This window comes from Chiloscyllium punctatum, chromosome 22 (assembly GCF_047496795.1).
Source record: "Chiloscyllium punctatum isolate Juve2018m chromosome 22, sChiPun1.3, whole genome shotgun sequence".
In the NCBI taxonomy this organism is placed as follows: Eukaryota; Metazoa; Chordata; class Chondrichthyes; order Orectolobiformes; family Hemiscylliidae; genus Chiloscyllium; species Chiloscyllium punctatum.
Window position 1 is genome coordinate 45,262,748 of NC_092760.1, and position 17,987 is coordinate 45,280,734.

General features: G+C 39.6%; 1 protein-coding gene across 2 annotated transcripts in view; it reads right to left on the reverse strand.

The window, feature by feature from the left end:
* LOC140493595 (uncharacterized) overlaps positions 1-17,987 on the reverse strand; it is a 334,841-nt gene that overhangs the window by 27,921 nt on the left and 288,933 nt on the right. For both annotated transcript variants that reach the window (XM_072592212.1, XM_072592213.1), the window contains exons 10-11: positions 16,175-16,306; positions 13,118-13,216 (exon numbers count right to left, since the gene is read on the reverse strand). In XM_072592212.1, coding sequence (XP_072448313.1) covers positions 13,118-13,216; positions 16,175-16,306 — 231 coding nt within the window. The remainder of the gene's footprint in view (positions 1-13,117; positions 13,217-16,174; positions 16,307-17,987) is intronic.

The window sequence follows — 17,987 nt, forward strand, 5'->3', positions numbered from 1 at the left end:
CCCAGTGAGGCTATGTAATGTAATATTAATCATAAAACAAGTTGCATCATTTTCAATGGTACTCAGTCAAACCTAGAGCATAAAAGCAAGTGTGGCGCGGCGTTCTGAGGTGTGCACAACATTATACGCTCGACAGCAGGATACAAATCAATGAAAGCACATTCTAAATTTCTCCTTCTGTGAAGACTTCAGAAGTCACTGTTAATTTCAGAGGAGTAACGGCAGCAAACATGTCTGTGTCATGATCATTGCTGCTGCAAAATTTCCACAACTTCAACAACATCGTGAAAGGTCTATTAGACCCCATAATACCAGAGACAAAGTGATCAGTCTACACAAGGGCAGTCTGAAAGGAACACGAGCTGCAGAACATTTCACTAACACCTATGCCTTTTTAAACTTGGAGATTACTGCACCCTAGAATGCGTTCTAGTCTGATCCTGCAAAAGAAACTTAACTTTCTAGTAAGAAAAAACTACAAGTGACTAACTTTACAACCTGCTAAACATCTAGGTTAAGTAAAATGGGCAAAGAAATTGGCAAATGGGAGTATAATGTGGGAAAGTGTGAAGTTGTTTATTTTGGAAGGGAGAACAAAAGATCGGTATTATTTACATGGAGAAAAGCTGTAGAAAGTTGCAACACAAAGGGACTTGGAGGTACTTGTACATGAAACACAGAAAGCGAGCACACTGGTGCGGCAGGTAATCAAGAAGGCTAATGGAATGTTGCTCCTTATTACAAGGCGGTTGGAGGGAGGTCTGACTACAACTGTACAAGGTGCTAGTGATACCACATCTGGTAGACTGAGAACAATTTTGGTCCTGCTATTTAAGGAAAGACGTCATTCCATTGCAGACAGTTCAGAAAAGGTTCACTACGATGATCCTTGGGATTGTCTTATGAGCAAAGGCTAAACAGGTTGGGACTGTACTCACTGGAGTTTGGAAGAATGATAGGCAATCTCATTGAAATGTATAGGATTACGGGATTGAAAGCCTAAGTGCAGAACGTTTCCCCTCATGGGAGAATCTAGGACCAGAAGGCATAGACTCAGAATAAATGGGTGCCATTTGAAGATTGAGGTAAGGAGGAATTTCTACTCTTGTAGGGTTGTGTCTTTGGAGCTCCTTGTCACAGACAGCTATGGGGCTAGATGCCCTGTCTATATTTATGGTTGAGATAAATAGATTCTTGCTCAGCAGAGAGCTCAAGAGATGGAAAAGGCAGGAGAGTAGACATAAGGAATGTTGGATCAGCCATGATCCTATTGAATGGCAGAGCAGGCACAAGGGACTGAATGACCTACTCCTGTTCCTATTCCGTATGGCTTTTTATGGATATTCAAGGAATGCTGCAAAATCTTGATAAACGCAACTCCAGCTATTTAAAATCTACCATTTCACAGTGAAAACATTGCCTTGGGCCCGCAATGATGGTCTTTCCTATTGCAAACCAAAAATGTGAATTATGCACAATGCTTAATTTTCCAATTTGCAAAAGTGTACTGTATATTTTGCATCTGCATTTGCATGCATGAGTACCACAGCATTTATAAACTCAGAGTGAATTTGTGAATAAATATTCCTTCTTATTTAAACCTATGAAAAGCTTGCTGTTGTTATTTAAATACATCACACACACACACACACACACACACACACACACACACACACACACACACACACACTTGGTGGCATAGTAGTAGTGTGATTGGATTAGAAATACAGAGGCACAGGAAATTGCTCTGGGATCACGAGTTCACTCTGCACCATGGCAGCTGGTGGAATTTGAACTCAGTTAACAAATCTGTTATATCAGGCTGGTCTCAGTGATGGTGGTCATGCCATTGATCATTGATTTTTGTTAAAAATAATCATTTGTTTATGAATGATCCCTCAGGGAAGGAAATGTGTGATCCTTATATGGTCTGGTCTACAACTGCTCTCTGAAATGGTCTGGCAAGCGATTCCGTTCACGGACAATAAGGGACAGGCAACAAATGCTGGCCGTACCGGGGACATCCCATGAAAGAATAAGGAAAAAACACACCTTCCTTTTGATAAAACACAGCAATTACAAGCAATGAGGACAAGTGTACCAGGATTCTAGTCTTCTAATCCTGTCCACAACAGCTGGTCTTTCGTAAATGGTAAATCACAGAGTGACCCTGCAGTGAAGGCAATGTACATACTGAATCTTTTTGCAAGTTTGATTTATTTTGGTAAGGATGAGATTAGTTCCACTGGTTTCAAAACAGAGGCAATATCTTTTTCAATGTTTTAAGCTGTAAAAAGTGAGGTAGATAATTTGCATTTTGTCAAATAACAAAGTCAGTGTATTTGTGGATGCTGGCAATATTAAGAACTTTGCTATTTGATAGGTGCATTCAACATATTTCCGATCATGAATTATTCAATCACTTTGAAAGCGGATATAAAATAAAAGAACTATTAAAACTATTAATTTAATAGCTTTAAATTAAGGGGTGGTAGGTATAGGACAGATGTTTACTCAGATCTTTACTCAGCGAGTCGTGAGTTCATGGAATGCCCTGCCAGTAGCAGTGGTGGACTCTCCCTCTTTATGGGCATTTAAACGGGCATTGGATAGGCATATGGAGGATAGTGGTCTAGTGTAGGTTTGGTGGGCTTGGATCAACGCAACATCGAGGGCCAAAGGGCCTGTACTGCGCTGTATTTTTCTATGTTCTATGTTCTAAAAACTGATTAAAACAAGCCAGAAAACCAGACCATAAAATTCAGTCTCCATCTTGGGAGATAGTGCAATCTTAAAGAAATTCCCCCTCTTTTCAGCAGACGTTGAGTAACAAAAAGAAAACAGATTGGATTTGCACTACTGAGAAGTAATACATATTTTGTTTTTATGCTTAAAAAAAAGTGTTGTTGCAATGTTTTCCCCATATGAAAATTTCACATGATGAATGCAATCAATCTGTTGTTGGTAGTACTGATTCAGAAACAATTATAGTCAGGAGTCTTGTTGTTCTCACAAAACTCGCAATAGTTTCTTTAACCTGCATCCAAGCCTCATTTTACACCACCTCACTTGATGCAAAATATTGGCAAGATCTGGTAGTTCCTGGATTGTGCACCCACATGCTTAACTCATGCAAAGCAGCTTGAAAGTCACAAGCATCTGATTCCAAAGTAAGAACACTTAATAACAAATACTTCTTCAGTTCTCTGCTTGAAGGCAGGTCTGACCTACAGCACCATGACTTCCACCACAGCTAGGATATAGAGCCTGACCACAAATTCACCCCAGCCAGAATGGGGATCAAATACACCACCACCATGCTTTTAACACCAATCTGACCCACTGTCTAGCTGTCTAGCTAACCAGCCCCACAAGAGAGTTTGGGTTGTTATCGCAATACACACAGATGCTGTTATCTGGAGCTTTGTATAGTGATAGCAGAGTCTTCAATTTTCTTCCCAGCACATGTTAACTAGGAGTCACCTGCCGCTTGTGTGTGCTGGATTGATTTCCTAGTTGATCTTCACTCTGTTGGACTGAGTTCTGAAAGTATCTTCCTCAATCATCAAGTCTCAGAATGGAACTTGGCTGAAGCTCCTTGCTCAGAGGCAGTGAACTGCCAACTGTACAAAAAGCCCTCATCATTAACTAACTAATCCATACTAAGACATGTACTCAAATATTTCCAATATATTTTACAAAATAAGAAGTGCTTTAGTCTATAAAGTGGTTAATAACCAATTCTCTCTCTCAGCTTTAATCTAAATATCTCAATTGAAAACTCAAGTAAAATGGGCTTTGTTATCAATCAGTTTCTCAATGTATGCTGTTATCCAGCCTGTAGGTAGTGCAGAGAGACATTAGGGGGTGCTATTGCCTTACAGTCTCAAACTTGTTTTTTTCTCTCTGTGGAAGTAATCATAGGTGTGGATAATTTATGTATAAGGCAACAATGAATAACTTATCTCCTTCCAGTGAAAAAGACAAGCATCAAATTTTGTATTCAAGGACAGTACTGTCCCCAGGAGGCTGAGATGTACTCCCTGAGTTTCAATGAACCTCAGTTTTAGACCCACATCACAATTTTCTGAATCAAGATCTACTTTTACTTTAGGAAGCACAAACCTCCATCTCAATTTTGATTCAAGATTGCCGGTAATTTCTTTAACGCTATCTTGAGGCGAATGGAATGAATTTTGATTTTAAGAATCCAGGTCAGTAATCAAGCATTTGCAGGTCAAGTGTAGTTCAGCCAGTTGCAGAGTAGAATTTCCTTGCCTTGTGATTTACTTCAACCTTCAGGAGATTGCATACCAGCACAAATTTAGTCAGTTCCCATGCCAGCCAAACCTGGTGGTCACTTTGAATTACAGTCAATTTGCACTGAATTGTGGAAGATTTTTATGTTTTAGTTGCTTGTCTCAAGGAGTCAAACTGGAGGAGCCTGAAGTTTATTTGCACAGGGCAGCTACAATCAGTCATTCTAGAGAGACAGCGAAAGAATAAGGATACTACACTGCCACCACCTTGAGTTGGATTCAATTGCAGATTTCATAGATAAAAGGGCAATTTTTAACTAATGATGACACAAAAAACACAATTTCAAGTTGAGTTCAGTTTAGAATGATGAACTGCTTTGACTTTAATTTTGATTTTATAATTTCTTTTTCACCAGATATTCCACCAACTGAATTCAGAGTGTAGATGGGGACTGGGTTTGGACCTCACAATCATTACCATCATGGGCTTGATTTTCATTTCACACTGGTGTCAGAGAGGAAGTTTCCACAATCCCTGTGAATTGGCTTGTAATTTTATTTTAATCAGAAAAACTTAAGTGGCTTCCAGTCACAAAAACACCCTTTGACCACCACCTCCTGCTTCCTAACATTCAGCCATTTCAGGATGCCTTTTGCCAGATTTCTCTGGATCTCATGGGCACTTGTCTTTGCTATCTATCTCCTGTACAGGACCTGATCAAAAGCCTTGCTGACGTCCAAGCAGACTACATCAAATGTCTATTTGTCTTTTACCTGTCAGTCCTCAAGTTCACAAAGGTGAGAGATGGTTGTATTATTGTTCTTGTCCACTCGCATCACAACATCAACTTTTATTTTTCCTTTAGTATCTATTCTTAAACATTACTGACAATACAGAGGAACATCATTGCCGACACCAGTGTCTCAATTCAATTCAGAGCACCCAGTAAAGCAGATTCCAAATACTAACTCATTTTCCTGCTCCTCATTATTGTCCAGTGATCCTCTTTAGTACTCTTAAATTGGAGCAACATTTGAACTTTTGAAGTGACACAGGGTTTCTCTTCTCCCTGAAGGTTGTGACTCTTGATCCAGAGGAAAATTAATTTGATCAAATGTCTTTCTTCCATGCAAAAGCTGGGTCAGCAATTATACAGGTTCCTCCTTCACAGACAGCAGTCCAGAAATTGTATTCTCACCACATGCCCACATATGTGCACTGAACAGCAGGAGCTGAATCACCACCTGTCAACCTCTTGGCTGATGCTTTCCCATTTCTCACCTACAATCACTAAGGTCAGTGAGAGCTAGACACACTAGTTTTGATCACAGCTGTGAATGGCATAATAATTTAAAAATAGGCATCTGGAAGAAGTTTTAATTTAGCAGATTGCAAGTGGTAGCAAACATTTAGATGGCCCCATGCAGGCTACACTTGCAAATGATCTTTCTTTCCCTATTCCACAGGCAACAAAGGTTCACCCTTTTGCTGGTTATGAACTGTCAACAAGCTGCCTTAAGAAAACTATCAAAACTATTTCCCTTGTGCTTGCTAGAGGAAGCTAACACTGTATCTTGGAATGGTGATGACTGGTTGAGTTATGCTGCATTTTTCTTCCCTACTATGGATGGTAATATTATGATGGGGAACAACACCATTAGAAAGCAGGCACTGCCTTGGGTCCTGCTTGTGGTAGGTCACAATATCTCCACTGTTTAACTCCAGAGGGATCAGAGAGAAGCTTGCAGATAAGTCTTAAAATGTTTATACCAAGAAGAAATTTAAATATTTAAAGCAACTCAAAGATGAATTAAATCTCTTAAGAATTTTATAGATTAGTTTATATTTGGATGGGTTAGCTGTCAGGATCTTAGGGCACAGTCAAGCTGAGGAGGGATGGAGGAGGTAGGGTGGGTGCAGGTATTGATGTCTACACTTGACCAACTTGACTCAGAAAATGTCTGCCAAAAGCCCACATCAGGCTTGAGATTTCAACCTGATCTCAAATGACAATTACAAAGTTACATGAATAAATTATTTGCATTCAGTTTGAATAGAGTCCTAGAATATGTAATTGGGAGTCATCAATCTGCCTTCTTGCCCTGATTGACTGGGAAACCCAGAAGTGGACTGGTAATACCACAGCACTGAGAAAAGCCATGGCAAAGTTGGTTACTTCACCATTCTGACCTAAAAATTTCATTCCAGCCAAGGTCAGGTACATAACACGATGCCATTTATGTTTGAATTCAAGCTTGTGGTTGAGAACTTAATTCCACAAGTATATTTAATTAAAACATCCATCAGTCACCACTCAAGATTCAACTCATTCACACATATTTCAATTTACAAAAATCCAAACTCACTCCACATGAACAATGTAACAAATGCGATCTCAGTGTAAAGTCAGCATTCTTTTTCACATGGGTCATTTGGGTCATCAGCACCTCATTCTGTGTACAAATAGAATAGTGGGAATACTTAGCAACACACTGGGAGTTCTCAGTAAGAGGTCAGGCCTCCAGGTTGGAGTCAAAGGAAGATCTTTGTGGTTGTTTGACATCATCTCACTCCAGGGCATCTCCACAGAAGGTCCTTAGGGTAGTGTCCTTAGCCCAAACTTCTTTAACTGTTTCGTCAATGGCCTTCCCTCCATCTTGAAGTCAATAGTGTGGATGTTTGCTGATGATTGCACAATATTCATTACAGCACTCACTACTGCTCATATACTAAAGCAGTCCATGCCCAAATGTGGCAAGACCTGGACAAAATCCAGGCTTGAGCTGACAAGTGGCAAGTAACATTTGCGCCACACAAATGCCAAGCAATGACCTTCAACAAAAGAAAATATAACCACCACCCCTTGACATTCAATGACATTACCAAAACAAAAGTCCTCACAGTCAACATTTTGATGCTACATTTTACCTGAAAATAAATAATATCAGCTGTTTAAATAGCTACATGAGGTAAGTTAGAGACTGGGAATTCTGGAGCGAGTAATCAACTCTTGGCACCCATGGTTGTCCACCATCTGCAGGGCACAAGTTGGGATTGTGGCAGAATGCTTCCCACTTGCCTGTTAGGGTGCAGCTTCACCATTATTCAAGAAGTTCAACACCATCCAAGACGAAGGAGCTGACTGACATCATATCCACAAACTTTCACTTCCTCCACCATTGATGTTCAGTAGCAGCAATGTGTACCACCTACACGATGCATTGCACAAATTCATTAAGGCTCCTGAGGCAGCACCTTCCAAACCCGCAACTACTATGATTTAGAAGGACAAGGGCAGCAGATACATGAGAACACCATGTAACGCAATTTCCTCTTCAAGCCACTCACCATTCAAACTTAGAAGCATATCACGATTTCTTCAGTGTAGCTTGGTCAAAATCCTGAAACTCACTCATTTATGGAATTATAGGTAAACCTACACCAATGGACTGTAGTGGTTCAAAAGTCAGCACCACCTTCTCAAGGGAAATTAAGGACAGGCAATAAATGCTGACCCAGCCAGTGTCATCCATGTGTTATTAAAAAAAAACACTCAAATTGCATTGGTCTCAGACAAAGTTATATGGTTGCTAAATCTAGGCTTAGTTTCCTCAGTTGAGGAGTAAACCTGTTCCTTGTATTAAACCACCATATTACTGAAAACATGTACTAATAGCAGGCGAGGACAGGATGAAACTCGGCTGTTAAGCCAGGCCCTGTTTGACAATCACTATATACCCAAATTTTAACTCTGTGGTAGTTACGAAGTCTTGAGTGCGTTAAAATGTCACATTGATCCCATTTAAAGAAATTGAATATTGAATGGTATTCGATACTCTTGGACCCATCCCTAGCAAGTACCAGCACTTTAACAGAAGGTAAGGAAGAATAATGTTGGTCAGTTTGCTTCTTACCCATAGAGCAGGGGGGTATTTTCCAACAAATACATTTCTCCTCTCCCACAACAAGCTTCTCAAAGTGATAATGTGAAACATCAAAGCATTTACTAACCCAGAAAGAGGATTTTGCAGTGCTCTACACGTTGTCTTAAAAAAAAACCACACTGAAATTTATTTCTAAAGAAAATATTCGTAAGGACTGAAAATGTTCCTGCAAAGATGTTAGATAGGATATCCTCAGGATATTTTACTGCAAAACCCCCAAGAAAGCTCAGTGAATAGAAAGGAATGCATTCTCAGCTCCAGGGAAACCAGCTCTCTGCTATTAAATTCGTCACACATGCCAAACTGACTACTTTTCAACAGGCTTTGCAGTTTGTTAAGGTACATCAGGAAAATTACCTTATCAGATAGCCAAGGGGCAGGATGGTTTTAAAAAAGGCATAGAAGATGCAGAAGGAGATAAATAGTCAGAACCAGAAGCTACCAAGAGGTACAAACAAATCCAAGGTTTGGAGAGAGCCTAAAGAAGAGAAAAAGAAGAACAAATAGACACAGGATGGAAAACAATATCTACTCAACGATTTAAGACCTTAATTATAATGGATAATCATTATAATTGCCTCCTTTTGCCAAGGAATGTAAGATGCTGAAAAGCACGTGCATTTAGTGCTTAGTTTAGCTCTTACAGATTGTCAGAAACTTTGCTCTAAAAGGTAGTCAGGAAGCAATCATAATTGATATTTTTATGTTCACTGCTGTCAATGGAAAATCTGCATTAATTAGTAGGTTTTAATTCTGCTGTATTTATATGTACAAGTTTACTCACTGCTCAATAAAATTCCAATCTCTCACCCACCCCCATGATTTCACCATAAAAAGAGAAATAAAGATTGGAAATCTGAACAATAAAAATTATGGAATATAAGTAAGAAGAGTAGACAGCTTAACATTTCATGCATATTACAACATTTATCTGATGAAAGGTCCATGTCATGTTGTTAGGTGTCATGAGATTAATGCATATTTGTGGCATTCCTATTTGTACATAAATCATTTTTTCTATATGATATTCCTTTGACTCAAGTACATCCTCAAAAGCTATTCTTTGATTGTTAAATACCGATTTTCCATTCTTGATAATATTGTGGCCTGAGACAGTAGTGGACTCTGCTTTGATTGTTAAATATCGATTTTCCATTCTTGATAATATTGTGGCCTGAGACAATAGTGGACTCTGCAATTTCTTTAGCTGCTGTTTAGATACATTAAAGTGAACCCATGCAAAAATGAGTCCCACAATTTCTGAAAAATGATCTCATGGTGGTGTGTGATTATTCTTCAGCCATCAGCTGGCCCCATTGGATCCAAACAAATCACACCAGTACGTTGACACATTTGGCACTGCACAAGGTCATAACATCAATTCAGTGGTAAATTATAGCAAAAATGACTTATCTTTTATAACATACTGACAGCTTGAGTGCATGTACAAGTCTCATTTTGTTCCTTTCGTGTTTTTCCCTTTTGCCTTGGAGGTGGCATTCCTGGCTGAGTCATTTCTCTCCAAGTGCAGGATACTCTCTGCTACTTCTCAACTATTTGGCCTTGCTTAACATTTGAGTCATGATGCTTAATGTTTCAGCTGTGACACTTCATGTTAACACATTAACTGACTGTGGAGGCTACCGAACACTGATGCATGAGTACATTCCAACAGGATCAATCTGAGCCTCATTATAATATCAAGGTTCTGACTGGACTGGACTGACTCCAGGATACTTATAATTCCACTTTGAATTGGAAACAATAATGGTCTCCTCTATTCTCAGTACACCATTAAACCTCAATGGCAGATTCAATACTTTAAAATAGAATACTTTAAAAATGCCAATTAGAAAAGTTAGGCTAAAGACTTATTAAAGACAGTTATGTCCTTCATACCATCATTTTATTGAACTATTTGTGTCATGTTTAAAATTGGCCTCAACAGAGAGGAACAAATCAAACTAAAATCTCATATTTTGCTTGAGATTAGGAGTTGATGATGTATTGATATTGTCGTTGGACTCATGTTCCAGAGGACAAGTCAATCCTCTGGAGACCCAGGCTTGAATCTCAAATAAAAAATGTAAAGTTAATAGTCTAATGATGAGTGTATGCTGATAGTTTTATAAACCCATCTGGTTCTCTATGTCCTTTAAGGAAAGTCTAAATGTGACTCTAGACCACAGCAATGCGGTTGACTCTTAATTGCCTTTTGAAATGGCTTTAAAGCCACTCACTTTAATCAAACTGCTTAAAAAATGTCAGAAAACAAATGATAAACTGTCACCCTAGGCACCAGAAACAACAACAGGAAACTCAACCCTGTTGATGCTGGTGAGAGAGTGTGTGTGAGAGAGAAAGAGAGAGAGAGAACGAGAGAGAGAGCACGAGAGAATGTGTGTGTGAGAGAGAGTGTGTGTGTATGTGAGAGACAGCGTGTGAGAGAGTGAGAGAGAGAGTGTAAGAGAGTGTGAGAGAGAGTGAGAGAGAGACAGACAGTGTGTGAGAGAAAGGGAGGGAGAGAGAGAGAGAGTGTGTGTGTGTGAGAGAGAGAGAGGGCCCGCGAGTGTGAGTGTATGAGAGAGAAATGAGAGCCTGGTGCCAAACAAGGTGATCTGCCTCAAATATAATCAAGCAGCGACCTGACACAGTCATACTCAAGGAATCATAACGTTCACTCATCACACACAACAGCACTATGAGAATGGCCATCCTACCAGCAGGACAGTCCTGACAGATGTGACTGCACAGTGGTATACATTCGGGAGGGAGTTGTTCTGAGAATCATTAACATTGACTCTGGACCCAAAAAATCTCATAGTATCAAATCAAACACTAGTAATCTAACCTCCTTTTGATTATCATATACTGCCCTCTCTTAGGTGATGAATCAGTGTTTCTCCATAGTGAACATCATTTTGCAGATATGCTGAGGGTCTGGCAAGGGCACACAATGTACTTAGGGTGGAGCAAGTCAATGTTCACTGCCAAGAATGGCTTGGAACCACTTATTGACTGAGTTGGCTGAGTGTTAGAAGACTTGGCTGCTGACTGGATCTCTGAGAACCTACTTACTGACACTCCGTTTGGGTGCTGCCAGGGCCACTCAGCTCCTGATCTCATTCCAGTCCTGGTCTAAACATGGTTAAAGGAGTTTAACTTCAGAGGTGAGATGAGAGTGACTACCGTTGACATCAATGCAACATTTGACCAAGTGTGGAATCAAGGAGCCTAAGCAAATGGGAGTTGATAGGAATCAGAGGGCAAGTTCTCTACTTGTTGAAGTCCTACCCAGAACAAAGGAAAATAGTTATGGTCGTTGGAGTTCAGTCACCTTAATACCAGGGCATCACTTCAGGAGTTCTTCAGGGCAATGTCATAAGTCAAATATCTCCAGCTGCTTCATCAATGACCTTCCTTACATCATAAGGTCAGAAGCAGTTGATTGCTGATGACTGCGCAATATTAAGCACCATTTGTGACTCCCCAGAAACTGAAGCCGTCCATGGCCAAATGCACAAGACATGGACAATATCTAGACTTGGGCTGAAAAGTGGCAGTGAATTTCTGCACCACACACAGTAGCAGACAATATCCATCTCCAACAAATGAGAATGGTTTTGTGTTTACCAGAGTGTCGCCTGGGCTGGAGAGTATTCATTATGATCAAAGATTGGAGAGACTGTAGTTGTTTTCCTCTGAGGAAAAATAGAGGGGTTGGCAGGCTCAATGACCAGGGAGTAGGATGTTTACAGAGGATGTAAGGAAAAGTTGTTTCACTCAGAGGGTGATGGGAATGTGAACTCACTGCCTGTATAGAGGCTGAAATCATCGTAACATTTAAAAAGTGTACAGATGTACATTTGCACTACCATGGCAAACAAGGCTATGAGCCAAGTGCAGGTAAACAAGACCTTAACAGTTCAGTTATTGTTTTTAACCAGTGCAGACATATTGGGCTGAAGGACCTTTTTCCCATGTTGAAGATTTCTATGACTATGACTAACCATTCCACCTTGACTTTCAATGGCCTGACCATCAGGGAATCTCCCATTAACAACATCTTGGGTGTAACCATCAAAAACTGAAACGGACTAAGTCTATAAATACAGTGGTTACAACAGCAAGTCAGAGGCTAAGAATATTGCATGAAAAGCTCATATCCTGATTTCCTAATTCTTGTCCCTTATCTAAAAGGCACAAGTCAAAAATGTGGTGGAGTACTGCCCACACGCCTGGACGAATGCAGCTCTAACAACACTCAAGAAAATCAACACCATCTGGGATAAAGCACTCTACCTGACTGGCACCACATCCACAAACACCCACTTCCTCCACCACTGATGCACAGTAGCAGCAGTGTCTAACAACTACAAGGTGCACTGCAGAAATTTATTGCAGGTCCTCAGAAAGTACCTTCCAAACCTACAATCACAATCACCTAGAAGGCCAAGAACAGCAGATACATGGGAATGCCACCACCTACAATTTTGTCTCCAACCACTCAGTAACCTGACCTTACCTTCAATGTTGCTGGTCAAGGTCCTGGATCTCCCTCCCTCACAGCCCTGTAGGTCTACCTCCAGTAGATGGGCTGCAGCAGTTCAAGAAGGCAGTTCATCACCACCTTCTTAACAGCAATTAGAGATGGGCAATAAAGGTTGGTCATTAAATTTGGCTAGCAAAGCTTGCCTCTCCTGAATGAATTAAATAATAGACCAGTGATGCAATCTTATTCAACATCACTTTTTGTTGTTTACAATGAATTCAAAGCAATAGATAATGCCTGTTCGCATGAAAGCATAGCACAGAATGGGAACCATCTCCCTCCTAAACATTATATTAAGGTAACTGATTGACATTGCATTGGAATGCCGATTAAAAGTCAGAGTGCTAAAATGTTAACTTACTGCTGGCTTGGATGGGCTGGCCTTAGTATTGGATTCCGGGTTCTTGCTCACCCATTGATTGATGAGGTCACAGACACCCACTTTCAGTCCGTCAGTATCCTGGAAGAGAAAAATATTAGGTCAGATTAGTGGGCAGAGGGAAAACATTATTTATCAAACTAAGTACTGAACAATTCATTACAAATACTTTTATTTAACATCTCAGCAAAAACAATTCAAGATTGCTCATGTACAATATTTCTTAGAATCACTTTATACTTTTCAATCATTCTTTGCTAAAAATAAATTGCCATGGTGTTCAAAGACACTTATGCAGGCCACCATTGAATTTTCTGTCCGTTTCTAGCCAAGGATTTGGTAAAATCTAACAAAAAGCTCATTAGAATCTGTGTGCAGGGAGAATAGAATAAATGGTGACACATTCTCCAAACAGATCATTCTTGGCTGACAAAAGCACAATTCCTCTGACTATTTACTGAGACTGGAACTGCCAGGAACACATGCTATTAATATGCCAGTGATGTGATATTAATGGGCCAGTTACAGGGAACCAATTAGTTTTAAAGAGGAAATCCAATACTTATTTGATTGAAAGCACAATGTTTATTTTTGCTTTGAAATGGCAACAACAGCTTTTGCATATCGAGGCATAATGCTGACAAAATGCCTCCAGATGTTTCAGAGACACGGAGGAAAATGGATTCTATAGTTAAAAAAAAAGTTTCAGCAAGGCTACCAAAAATTTGTTCAAGAGGCGTAATGAAGGAGTGAGTGACAGAGAGATTTTGAGGGAATTTCAGGCAATGGAATCAAAATTGCCTAAGGCCTGGCCAACAACAATGGAAATAAGGTAAAGCAGGATGATAAAGAGGTTGAAGTTAGAAAAGTGGAGTTGAGTGATGGGGCATGGGCAGTGACCATTTGACTGAGATTATGGTAAAAGAACAAGGTCATAAATAGATTAAACAAGAGGATAAGAACCTATTGAAATTTGAGAATCATGAGCCAATAGAGATCAGCAAGTGTGCAAGTAAAGAGTAAGCCGCATCTCGTTCAGAATAAAATCTGGGTTTAAGATGGGGGGGACGTGGCACAGAAAGTAGAGTTTGTGGCTGAATAGGATATTGAAACTGTAAATGATTGCAAATACTACAAGTCAATGGTTGTGGATGGAAATGGCATTGATTGGAAGATTATAGCTGAAGCCAGTGTTTCGTTTTGCCCATGTTTGGCTGGATGAACTGTCTGTCACCAGAGATAATGGAGCAATTAAGAAAGCTGGTGAATAGATGGCGCTGGCCATGTCCAAGTTTTCTCCTTGCATGCAACTCTCCCTAGTGACCATTCCCAAAGGGTTAAAGGAGGTTTAAATGGAGACTGAGTTGGTATTTGAGAAAAGGGGTCTCTGGTTTTAATTGGCATTTCAAACAATCCTACAATAGTATGGGGTATTGGTGGAGGTCAGTGACTGAGCACATTGGATGTGGCAAAGGCTATGTGCTCCAATAATATCTCAGCAGTAGGGACGAAGATTGTACGTCAAAACCAACCACACTTGTAGTTAAATTGTTCAGGTGAACAGTATATGAATACTGATACTTGCCCTAAAAAGTGGAAAGTGGCCCAGGTATGCCCTGTACATAACAATAAAAGATAAATTCAATTCAACAATAACCACCTCATTTTCCATAGTAATCTGCTAACCATTGCCCAGTTTGTGCTCCACAATCTGGTTCCCAATTTCTTTACAACTGTGGTGCAAACATTGAGAAAGGAGCTGAACTCTAAAGGTGAGGTGAGCGTGATTGCCCTTCATTTTAAACACAGGTGGCTGATCAAGTATGACATCTTGTGAACTGATGTTAGCGAGAATCAGGGGTGTATGGAGGGAGTCAATGTTAAAGGCCAAGGCTGCTGGACAACAACCATCTCAGCCCCAGTACATCACTGTAGCAGTTCCTCAGGGCAATGTCTTTAGGACAACTATTTACAGCAATTAAATCAATAACCTCCTTTCATCAAATCTCCAGAAGAGCCATAATTTTTCGATTTCTAACTCATTTTCCAGATTGACACACTCAGTTTTGACTGATCTTTTCTTTTTTTTAGTGCACACTTAATTATCACATTGTTTGATATACTTATATAGTGCATCATCTAGAATAAATGATAATTCAAAATTTCTGGAACCCAATGAATAACAAATTTGGTTTACACACTCAATACTTGAACTTTCAATTTCCCCAAATTTTCCTCAGTTTGGGAGATTAATGCTTGCATGGCAACCAGCAAATAAAACACTGGACAGCTGATTTGTGGTAGAGAACTTGGAAGCATTTTAAGAATGTTTAAGAATGCTTAACATGGTTCCTTGGCTAACTTGGGAACAGGTGACACATAGTGGTGATATGCCTGAATATTTTATTGCTGCTACTTCTGATGAATAAGTATGAGGAAATCTTGAGGTGAACCACTAACATCCCTCACTCTGAGACAGAAGGCCAGGTGTAAGTTTGACTCCAGGACATGATGGCCAAGAAAGGCACATCCACGATGTGACCACACAAGTAAGTATCAAATCATTCCAACTGCACCAGGGTGGGAGATACTCCTAGTCAGCCACAGGACAGAAAGAACATTGGAAAATGCTGTCTTTTTACCATTACTACCTGTAGCGCCAGATACATTTCCCAACAGGTCTGTAATACAACATATGTTCAAATGAAGTGAATTTTTAAAATTTGGATATTGATCTCCATTGGAGATCTAGTGCCCACATCACAGCAGATTGGTTGTTTCCATTCACAGCAGTTTTCTCAGAGGTATTTTAAAAGGAAGTCCTTTTGTGGTGTCAGTTATGACACTTAATGGAGATACAGGATAGGACAGCTGACGCAGACTTCGATTTTAAACATTCAGCTGGAAGACATCACTCAGTGTCACAGGAGAGATTGGGTTTCCAGTTCACCCAACTACATATGTCAAGCTAAGTAGATGAGTGTGCACTTGTGGATGATGGTCCAATTTTGTGGAGAAGTGACAAATATAGTATCTTACCTTACATGGTGTCCCTTTGGCAACTGAATAGCCTGCAACATCGCCTGATTCCCATAGGTTCTTTTTGGTGGCAACATCCTCCGGTAGATTAGGCATGTCCAATGACGTGTGTCTGAGTGATTTTGTGGTGCTCTGTGTGCGCGTTTCAGACAGACACAATTCAATATTATTAAACAAACTAGCCATCGCTTACAAAGAAGCACCGAAGAATGAATACAACACCCCTATGTAATGAGACAGGCAGTTTCTATTGATACTCACAGCAGAGGTTCAGACACAATCTCTCTTAGGCAAATTATGAGGCAATTGGTATCATTAGAATGCATCACAGAAACCAACCAGAGAAGACAAAGGAGAAGAAAGAAAATTGTGACAGAAAAAAATACAATGTGAAGTTCTTTGGAAAGGAAATTAAAAATGGCTCACCAACAATTCAGAAATAAACTTTCAATTTTCCAAGTAATTTAGAATTACAAAGGAATTACTTGTCTATGTACAACTCCATTTCATAAGTGATCCATTGGGTGTAAAGCATTTGGGATATACAGAGGTCATGACACATTTGAACATCCACTTTTGCCTTTTTCTAACTATTTCCATCTGTTTTCAGGATTTACCTATCCAAAACAATGCTAATGGTATTACAGTTGGGATTTGTGTGAATGGGGAGTAGTGTGCTGACTCCAATCTGAGAATTCAAATCAGGATAAATTAGTAATATAGCGTTTAATGAGCTGACAATGTGAGGAAACTGCATTAATGACAGCAGAGATATCAACATTAAGCCAGAGTGTTGGCTGGGACAAGATATGGAGTCCAACAGTGATGAAACTGAAGTAAGGTCAGCCAAATTACAATTATCATCATCGGATGTATTTTGGATGTTGCAGAGGCAGCATTTTATCTAAAGAGTTGTTAAATTTAATGTCCTTTAATTTAGTTAAGACTTGTATGTACTAAGGCAAGGATTTTTAATACTAGTCAAATGGAACGTTTTCTATTCCAGATCTCACAACAAACATGCCCAAATCAGATATTGAGTGTTTGATAGAAAGAAAAGCAATGTCTAACGGCAACTCTGCTTGTTTTCAGAAGGAAGTTGGAAAAGCAGTGGAGAGAAAAGAAAACTTACTGGTTTATAGGGAAAGGACTGGGATGAACTAAACAGTTTTTGCAGATGGGTTTCAAAAGTTTGATGGGCTGAATAGCCTCCTCTGTGCTTTAACAATTCTATGGTTCTATACTTTGCAGTAACAATATGCCAGCCTAACTCAAAATATCTAACTTTCTATATGAACATAACATTTTATGTCACACTCTGGGTCCTCATGAGAATGAAAAATATTCTAAATGTCAAAAAAATGTGGTTCCCAGTTAATAAAAAAATAGATGCAGATCTTGAACTGTAACCCCATCCTTAATAGGAAGTAGCTCAAGACTGACCCAAGTTCATTTCATGTAGAGTCTGCACTGCTAGCACAGAGCAGGCTTCTATTATGTCAAATTAAGGTTGATTCATATCCAGATACAGGAGATTTCTACTCCTTTGAATAATCAAGCTCAGATCCTTTTGAGCATCTGATTATATTACTGACACACTTAGATGGCAGGAATTCGAGGAAACTTTAACTCTTCTGACATGGCAAAATGAAGACACCTGTTACCAATAAAATCAGCTCCTTCCTTCATGAAAATGTAACATCTGGAATATTAACCTTTAATTCCATTGACTGAATTGAAATCTGGGTTGTTTGCTTGAAATCACAACCTTTAAATGAGCCGATACACTGTTTCAAAAAGAGTTTGCAGAAGA